Source organism: Lycium ferocissimum, chromosome 6 (assembly GCF_029784015.1).
Source record: "Lycium ferocissimum isolate CSIRO_LF1 chromosome 6, AGI_CSIRO_Lferr_CH_V1, whole genome shotgun sequence".
NCBI classification, from domain to species: Eukaryota; Viridiplantae; Streptophyta; class Magnoliopsida; order Solanales; family Solanaceae; genus Lycium; species Lycium ferocissimum.
This window is the reverse complement of record NC_081347.1, coordinates 70,256,302-70,266,130: the sequence shown is the minus strand read 5'-3', so window position 1 is coordinate 70,266,130 and position 9,829 is coordinate 70,256,302. Positions and strand designations below refer to the sequence as shown.

At 35.2% G+C, this 9,829-nt stretch overlaps 1 protein-coding gene across 3 annotated transcripts; it reads right to left on the bottom strand.

Moving 5' to 3' along the window:
• Positions 1–1,372: 1,372 nt before the first annotated feature.
• Positions 1,373–9,294, bottom strand: LOC132060262 (mediator of RNA polymerase II transcription subunit 15a-like). 3 transcript variants are annotated; one of them, XM_059453209.1, is made up of 8 exons: positions 9,096–9,294; positions 6,649–6,760; positions 6,381–6,498; positions 6,221–6,259; positions 5,802–5,872; positions 4,714–4,788; positions 2,155–2,388; positions 1,373–1,720 (listed from the first exon to the last, which is right to left on the bottom strand). In XM_059453209.1, exons 1-8 carry the CDS (start codon positions 9,149–9,151, stop codon positions 1,625–1,627), a joined length of 801 nt encoding a protein of 266 aa, XP_059309192.1. In that variant the 5' UTR covers positions 9,152–9,294; the 3' UTR covers positions 1,373–1,624. The 3 variants fall into 3 exon arrangements, with proteins under 3 accessions (XP_059309192.1, XP_059309194.1, XP_059309195.1); XM_059453211.1 differs by lacking the exon at positions 6,221–6,259 and having other exon boundaries at positions 9,096–9,293; XM_059453212.1 differs by lacking the exon at positions 6,221–6,259 and having other exon boundaries at positions 5,802–5,863; positions 9,096–9,293.
• Between the last annotated feature and the right edge of the window lie 535 nt (positions 9,295–9,829).

Here is a 9,829-nt window from a genome sequence, read left to right as displayed (position 1 = left end):
CAACTAGTTCATTCATACCTTGAAGGCTGGAGGATGGAGAAATAATCATTTAGTTTGAGTGGATAGATTGTGCAACGTTTTACTCGAATCATCTGATTTCGCAGACTAGTTATAAATACTATGGTGTTGGGACACCGTGTGAACCTTGACTAATACTGCGAAATACATGAGTACCATTTACAAATAATACGGGTATCGAATAAATCTGTTCATAAAAACTTGAACAAATAATAAATAAAAAAAAACAAATATTACTCGCATTTAGATTGTTATGTACTCTCTCCGTTCACTTTTACTTGTCACATTTTACTTTTTGAGAGTTAAACTGCACGCTAATTTTGATAACCATTCCTAATACATCTCTTCCCAATTGTCAATGCTGATATAACAACAGGAAAAACTTCTCTTTCAAATCATCGATGTTGGCATGATTGTGTGATCATCTCCGGAAAATTTTAAAATGTGCCTTACACAACGGACATTAGTTGTGTGAGGCTCTTTTCTGTAAGACAAAAAAGTGAACTCAAAATTTGTGGATCTAAGATGTGGATCCACTTTTTAATCTCACAAAAAAAAAAAAATCACACAACTAATGTCAGTTGTGTGAGGCACATAGTTAACTTTTCATATCTTTATCAAATAATTCATGCTTTTGTTAATTTAGTCAACAATGTCTCCACCTTCTTCGAATGAGTTTCAATTTTCTCTAATCATTCCCCAACATGCCCTCAGAGGCGTAACATGGATTTTAGGAGCATATATAGGTGCACTGTACTATCGTTACGTTTAATGCCATAAAATTGTGTCATGGCAACGACTTGACAAGTAAACTATAGTTAATACTATTATTATCACAAAGATTCAGCTTTTAATTGTTCTTAATGACCTCTTATATTTGAAAGCAATTAATAATAGTACTATCATTTTTTATAAAACGCACTTTACGAATCAAAGAAAAAAATTGAAGAAAAGAGAGACCATAAAAACATTGAGAAAAAGTCTACTAAAGATTTTGACAGAGAAAACAACTGGGCGGAGGTGGATATTTCCTTTTTTTTTTTTTTTTTTTTGAAAGGATTTTAATACTCAAGAATGAACAAAAAAGAAAAGAAAGAAAAGCAAAAAAGGAAAAGAAAAGAGAAATATCACGAAAGGAAAAAAAAAAAAAAAAAGCATCAAAACAGGAACTAAAAGGGGAAAGAAAGAAAAGGTAAAAGAGAAACACAAAAGACCAAAAAGACAATAAAACAAAAAAGCAACAGAAAAATATGAGTTCAATGATATGAGAGGGGATGGTATTCGAATCCAAGACCTGGTTAACAATGGTGCACACGACCATCAATCAATGGACCAAGATATGCTCTTTAGCATCGGTTCCCACATAAAATTTAAATAATTTATCAGAATAATTGCAGCACTTTACATAATCTAGGGAGGGGTGCATGGGTTCATGTGAACCCATATCCCTCCATGTAAATCCGCCCATGCACACGCTAAATGTTCATCGAGTTTAGTACCAGAACTCGATCCATCAAAACTAGAACCCAACGTATCAATACCAAAAGTAGCAACACCAAAACTACCAAAATCATCCGTGCATAACTTAATCCATCAGAACTACCATCTAATCTACCAAACTCAGAAGTCTATCAAACTCAGAAGCAATATCTTGCTGACCGGAACCCATCATAGACGTCTGACCTGCATATGTATTTTGTGCCTGTGTAGGACATTATATAACGTGCAAGACATAATTAGTAACTTAAGAGAAAAGTGCAAGAGATCATTAACTTTACACATTAAAAAAAAAACTTAGAACAAAACCAAGAGAACATTATATAAAACACAAGAGATCATTAGTAACTTGAGAGATTAATAAATTGCAAGAGCTCATTAATATTAAACACGATGAGAGATTATTCATAACTTAAAGAGATTTATAATCGGACAATAATGTCCGACGTCATCAAACCCGACCCCCCACCCACCCAAAAAGAAAACCTCTCCTTAATTTCAGATTGTTGCATGACAAGGTTTGATAAAAGCAATTACCAGAAATGTAGATGCATGTTAAGACAAGCAGGAAAACAACTTCAACAAGGTGGAAAACAATTGAATTATCCAAACAACTTGAAACAAGTTCAGACTGCATACCTGACTTGTATGCATGGAAGGCTGAGGTAGTTGCCCCTGCACCTGCAGTGGAGAAGATGCAGGCCTGTGTGGCCTATTGGAACTAAGAAAAAAACTTATGTGCTTCTCAACAGAAAGCAGTTTCTCCTTGTGAATAGGATAAATATCATGCTTGTTAAGCCGCAAAAAAAGCACAATGCGTTCCAGAGTCATCTTGAACGTCTTGAGCTTTTCAATGTGCTCATGTTGAGGACGCTGAGGAAGAAAGTCATGCATAAAATCAAAAAGAAATCAATTTTGTCACAGCCCTATTTCGTGCCCTTTGCAAACTTTTAATAGTCATGCTTTAAGTACCCCTCACGGCCAAGAAAAAGGGAGGAAAACTTAAGGAAAGGCATAAAGAGACAAATAACATAGCCGAACACATATGTTGCCTTCCTCCGGGAAAAAAAAGACACACACACACTAGCCGACACTCTACGTTTCAACAAAATGTTGACACAAGTGCTTTTAAAACTCAGATATATCAAGCCATTGCCCGAAAATTAGGGAGGCCTTAATCCCTTTCAATAAAGGAAAAGAGACTAACATCAAAGTCACATCTTTATAACAGTGACTAACCAGATATGTGCAAATAACTCCTTCTATGGTGCCCACACCACCACCTCCACTCAATCATAATTCATATAATACTTCAACATTATAAAATGATGAAGATGTACGGAACAAAGAAAAATTAACCACACTGCACTATATTCCAACAATGAAAATACTGTTGCTCAAGATGACAGGGAAGGACTAAAGATGCAAAAATGAGAATTTAGAGTTTTGAGTTTTGAGCTTTCTGCAGCAACTCTCGGTTAGATAATGTTCTAGGATTAACTATGGGCATCTCTAGCAGTTTGTACATCAACTATAGAAATATCATAAAATATATGTACGAATGAACAATCATCGGTATAGTGACCCCAATGGTCGTGGATGGCGTTTCGACGTATTCCATCATTGTTTGTTGTGAATAATGATGAGCCACCGGATTTTTTTTTTTTTTTTTTTTGAAATTGGTAACTGTATTCTATATCATTTGAGCCACCGGATATTGTGCTTGGTGCTTATGTTAAAGTTTTTTTTTTTTTTTTTTTGGATAACCGCGGTATCCGGGCCAGCTTGCGTACATCTTGACTAATTCAACGGGATATCTGTCACCGCCACCACCAGCAGGTACCAGGTAACTCTGTCCACCAATGTTACAACAGATGGGAAGAACACCTAGCGTTTTGTCTCTACTAGGATTAAACCTGAGACTTCATGGTGCTCAACCCACTTCACTGACCACTAGAACACACCCTTGGGTGCACTTATGTTAATGAGTATTGTGATCAAAGTCCTTATGTTGTCAAATGAAATCTTTGCAATCATATTAAATGATAAATCTAGAAAAGTATTAATGATCTCACTCATGCATATTAATTTTGTATAACTCGTCCTCCTCCATGATGTGGTTTGGCAATGACGCATAGTGAGTACAAATTGATTTGTACTCAAGACTCTCTTTTCCTGTGATTTTTCTATCACAGATACAAGTGCCGAGACTAACATAAGAGAGTTAGGGTCCCGTTCCATCTACTGCTTTTTGTGTAGCCCGTTTCATATCTGTGCAAAGGTTGTTACATTTGCATTTATTATTTTCTTCTTCGTGTCATCAAGGCTAAATAGATAGGTTGCTATATAAATTGGGGTATGGGTATTCATGTGGCTTGTGAATGACTTGCATATTATCGTTATGCTTATGATTGATGTTTGGTCGCTAAGGCCCCCTTGTGATGATATACTCCATGGTTTGGAAAGATGAAATATGATGCTTTATGTGAAAAGGCTATCATCGCACACTCTATTTTAAATAAAATATAATTTCATGAATCGAGTTAGGTTATGACATAACGCAAAAACCAAAGGTTTATCCAAGGAATTTGAAACCAGTACCTGTTTACCTAATTATGGATGAGCAAACCAATAGAATACAAGATAAAGCACCATGGTGCATGCTATTTGCAAATGACAGTATGTTAATTGACGAAACGAGCAAGGGAGTTATCAAAATTTGAAACTATGGTGAAGCGCTTTGAGGGCAATGGTATTAACAAAAGAGAGAATATAGCATGACAAGTATCCCCATAAGAAATGATAGGACATGAGATTAAACAAGATTGTAGCGCGTGAGCAGCCAATTCAGATATTTGTACTTAATTTTTCAGAAAAATGGCATGAATGATGAAATTTATTCAAAAATTAAAATACAATAATTGAAATGGAAGAGTGTTACAGGGGCAGTAAGAGATCAAAGTGAAAGGCAATAACTATAAAACAGTTGCGAGGCTAGCACCACTATACAGATATTGGACTTCTAAAAAATTGTAAGGCTCTCATTGCTATATGAACATTGGACTTCTAAAAAAAGACAAATATCATAAAAATTCCTTGGCATAAAAGAGCTGAGTTAGACTTAAAATCCATTAACAATAATTATATCAAGGACCTACGTTCTCTTGGCATCAATGCAAACTTAGCTAAGAAACATACCTGCTGAATTTTAGAAGCAATTTTCTCGTATAGATCATTGAGCTCTGATAAATACATCTCCCTCATAGACTTGATCTGCATTACAAATTTTTTATTTAAGTCAAATGCGGAAATGTCAAGACTGCATTCCCATATGGATATGTGATAATCAGATCCAACTGTACGATGCAGTAGATAACAAAGTAGAGAATCTTCATGAAAGAACCTTCCAGATAAAAAGGTTAAAAGTGAAGTAGAAGAGGAAGACTACAACTGATTAGCATCAATGAAGCAAAAGAGAGTAAACAATGAAATAATAACAATATAGTTGGCTTCACAAGTAAAGAATGATGTAATGGAGCATACAGTACATTAATGTTATATGTTTATTCTTGGAGAACCCAAAGTATTCCAACTTATTCCTAGCTAGTAAACCAAGTCGAAGATGTAAGTATAGAAGGATAGAGGGGCGGGCATGTTACCCACCAAGTTCCAAAGACGGAAGCATTGAATTTTTCTATCACAAAAAAGAAACAGAAGAAGTATAGCAACTAGTACAGATGAACGGGTGTCTTTTCACAGAGTAACATCTTCTTATAGCCATATATTCAGGTCCATACTTCTTGCACAAATAGGTTTATCCTTCAAGCTAGCAATTAAAGATTTTAGTTCCTGGGAATAAAGCAAACTGGTGACATGCCATGAAGACTTTGACCCGAACTCATAGACATATTACCTCATCAATTTAGATAATAGATCACAGCATTCAACAACTAATTTCCTGTAATCAACTGATATATTAAAAAAATACTTCACTTCTCAATTATGTTAATGGTTGTGAAACTAATTTTTTATCGTTGATAATATTGGACAGATACAGGCTTAAACAAGGCACCATTCACAGTGAGGATTCACATCCCGACCTCAACTTGCTTGGGATTGAGGTGTAGTTTCTCACAAGTTACCCATTAACATGCTCAATTTCTATTTCCTCTTAAGAAATGGAATACATAAAGCACCTTGCAGGAAGGGATACGACCATGAATTGTTATAATCAGGCAGTTCATCAAAATCTACATATGTAATAAAAATACCATTGCAAAAAATACCTTTTGGTAAACTTCTTCCTGCCAATCAGCTGCATTTGCATTTCCCATCTGAGCTGTAGAGTCTAAAGATGCTACAGATAAAATAGCACAAATAATTAAAGAACTTGATTCCTTACAGCATTAAATTTCAGGCAAATTTTGGGAAAACATTAGATATTTCAGGTATATTAATACATTTTAATTGCCCTCTAAATGTACTTGTCTAACAAAGCTAAGTTTACCACTTTACACTAGGGTATTGATAGGGCATTATGCATTTGGTAATGTATACTAATATTTTCATCTTTTAATCTATACTATTATAAAAAGTACGAACCCCCCAACACGAAATTTTGATTACCATTTGTAAATGCATTCTGTGTTGGTAATATTGTAGTTACTAGTTACAATTAATTTTAAAAATTTCATTATTTTCTTACCCTTATTTATAGCCGAGAAATCCCTGAGGTCAATGCTATCTACAACGGCACATAGGAAATTTGAAAACAAACAAATGAAAAAACCATTAAAAATGATAGGATCATTTTCTTAATTCCAAGTGAAAAAGTGAAAAACAAACTACAAACTTTCATTGCTGACCTTGGCCATGGGCATTCGGACCACTACTGGAAGCATTGGGATGTAAAGAATTGGTAATAGGATTTTGAGTTGTATCCATGGGCAGCATCTTTAAAGATAGTTTCCGCAGATAATCTTGCTGCAATATTAGATAAGTTTAACTTAAAATGCATACAATATGTCTAGGTGACTGGAAAAACGAATACAAACAAGCTGGAATAACAACGTCAACGAAATGGAAAACAACTTGCATCATTCAAACAAATAGAAACGAGTTTAGAGTGCATACCTGATTTGTCGCAGCAGTATAGATCTCTTCCTCGAACCTCACTGCTATTTTCTTACACTCCTCTACTTCTTCTTCCCCAGATATAGGAAGACGCCCGTATAAGGTCTCCATTCTAAACAGCCATATCAACAACAAAAATCAGCTTAAAGGTTTGATTAGAGCACAATCTAGATAAAGGCTTCTTAAAAGTTAAAACTAACTTGACATTACACCCTGCTGTGAAAGACTAAAACTTTGTTTCTCTAAAAACAATATCAGTAACAGCATCTAAAAAGAAAAAAAGGTAAAATGGAGAAGGTAGAAGTAGGTTTTCCACTTGAACTAGTTCCTTGAATGTAACATCCTGGGCTCGAAAGGGGAAAGAGGCAATTAACAAGAGCGACATCGTTTGGAGGAAGGGATTTAACTACTATTAACAATAATTCAATAAAAGGGACGATCCAGACTAGAGGAAAGGAAGGATTGTCATTTGCCTAGCTGGATTATAAATGCATCCAAATTCGGTGTGGGGGGTGTGAAGAATTCTGGTACGCTTTCTTGTGCACTCTTCTCCTCTCTTTTGAGTTGACGGGTCCCACATCAGATGAAAAAGGGATGCGTGGTCTCCTTATATGAACTTGGGCAATACTTCCCTCATGAGCTAGCTTTTGGGGTTGAGTTAGGCTCAAGATCCATTTCTTTATATGGCATCAGAGTAGACAGATGTCCTGGATTCAAATCTCACCATCACCCACCAAAAGAATTTCCACATGCTTGGCCCATGAAGAAGAATCAGGCCCGCACGTGAGGGGGCCGGTTGAGAATATGATTAAAATAAAAAAGTGTGCTCTCTATAAGAGCTTAAACTTTGAGATGAGATGGTCACCCACTTCAACATTTCCAATCTCTCTTTTGGCCCCGATATGTGACACCCTAGCTTAGGAGAAGAGTTCCATATCGGCAAAACACAGGAGAGATACTGGGTATATAAGTAACCAGGTCTTACACCCTCGTGACGCGTTTTAAAGTCATGCGGGTTTAGGCCCAAAGCGGACAATATCACTAGTGGGCTAGACTGTTATTCTAATTCTTCTCCCTATCCTTAGTTCATCTTCTCTTATTCTCAATTCCCTGTTACTCAAAAATCTCACTCATTGAATCAATAATTTCATGCTTATCTAAGTTGCTCGGACTCTTCACATTTGGAGCCGCACCTGTGTCGCCACGATGTGGGTTTGGGTGTAGTATCCGTACTGGATCTGGTCAACCGATTTTGGGTACTTTGACTGAAATCGAGAAATTCGAGACAAGGTGAAATTGAAGGAAATGAAATACTTTGTATATAAAAACTTCTATGTTAGTCCTTTTCCTTATATCTCCTTGGGATTATCCTCTTGATCAATATTTTCTCCTTGGAATAACTTGTAAGTTTTACACATAATGTCTAATAATTTAGACATATAACTTTATTTTTAGATATTTGAATTAACTTTCAGCCGAATTTCCACACCCATATTCATACCTGGATCCATATATATTCATACCCAGTATAATCCCATAAGTAGGGTCTGGAAGGGTAGGATGTACGCAGACCTTACTCTTATCTTTGTGGGAGCTAGAGAGGTGTTTCCGATAGACCCTCGGCTTGAAAGAATAGATAGTGATGTAACAACAAATAACAAGGTGAAAAGCATGATATCAAGAAAAATGTGGCAACGAAATAGCAAAGATAAAAAGCAAATGGGGCAATAGATGGTACTACACATTGAAAAAAAGAAACTACGCGATTATTACCTAACACTACTGATACGGAGACCATTCGGCTACTACCTACATACCCCAGTATCTTAAATTTTAGATCATGAAGGATTCGACCTCTAGATCCGCACCAGCACGCGAGTCAAGCAACTTAGATGCTGGTGATTGGATGTGAGCTCGAATGAAATCTGATCGAATTGTCCTTAGTTGATTAGTTTCCTATTCTGCAATTTCATTTATGTTGTTGGATTGATCTTTGTTTAGCTGACTACTTGTCGTAATTTCAATTCGAATTCTTTAACTGTTGTCACTATCGTTTGTCAGTCAATAGACTTGCCATTTTCATATAGTGAATTGTTTAAGTTCATTACACTGGAAACATCTAGGGCTTAAGCTTCCAATTAAACATAAAGGAAACCTAAATTTGTAATCCAAACTCCTAAAAGAATGAAATAATGATCAAAAACACACCTGAATTATCACTTTTTAGCGAATTTCATACCGCTAACTCTAAGTTGTTCCTTTTTTTTTTTTTTCTAATTGATAGTTTGGTGTATTTTAAATAGATGATGATAGTTAATTAAGGTAGATAAAGGGGAAAAAAAAGGGGTGAAACGGCAAAAAAAGGATAATTCAGTGTGTTTTTTACCATTAACGCTAAAAGAAAAATGTGCAAAATTAAAAAAAAAAATAAAAAAAAAAAAGTTTACATGTTGTTGACAATCCTTTGACGAGATTGGGGAGTGCGCCAATCACCGGAATCCATCTCAATTCTGATCTAAAATTGAAGTTTATTGCTTCGATCAAAGAGAAAGAACAAAATGATTTTACGAGATTTTCAATGATAATACACAATTAGGGATAAGATTACAAGGGTTTAAGTATCGTCTAAGGGAAAAAGGACAAAACAAAAAAAGGGGGACAAAGTTCCCAAAGTCGCAATATTATTTTATTAAATTAAATAATCATATCTGGGGACTAGGTAGAAACTTGCGTATTATTTAGGCCATTTAAACACTGAAAAAAATCTCGAATGTCCTATCAATTTCAGGCATATACTCAGAGAAATCAAGGCATATCCCATAAATTTCAGAGATATTCACAAAGAGATCAAGACACATCTCAAATATCCGATAAAATCCAAGAATATTCATAGAGAGATCAAGACATATCTTGAAAATTTCATAAATCCCTGAATATATTCAAATACATCACAAGGAAGTCATTTTACGTTTGAGAAATACGCCTAACGGCCCTCGAATCATGGAAAAAAGAATGAAGGGAGTAAATAGAATTGAACCCGCACCATTTATTAATAAAATATTCTTGTTTCTTAATCAAAAATAAATTAAAAACTAAAAAAAAATATTAATATAATAAATCCTGGATAAATTTATACTGTCAACCAGGATATCTCTCACCATATCTCATCAAATTTGAAATT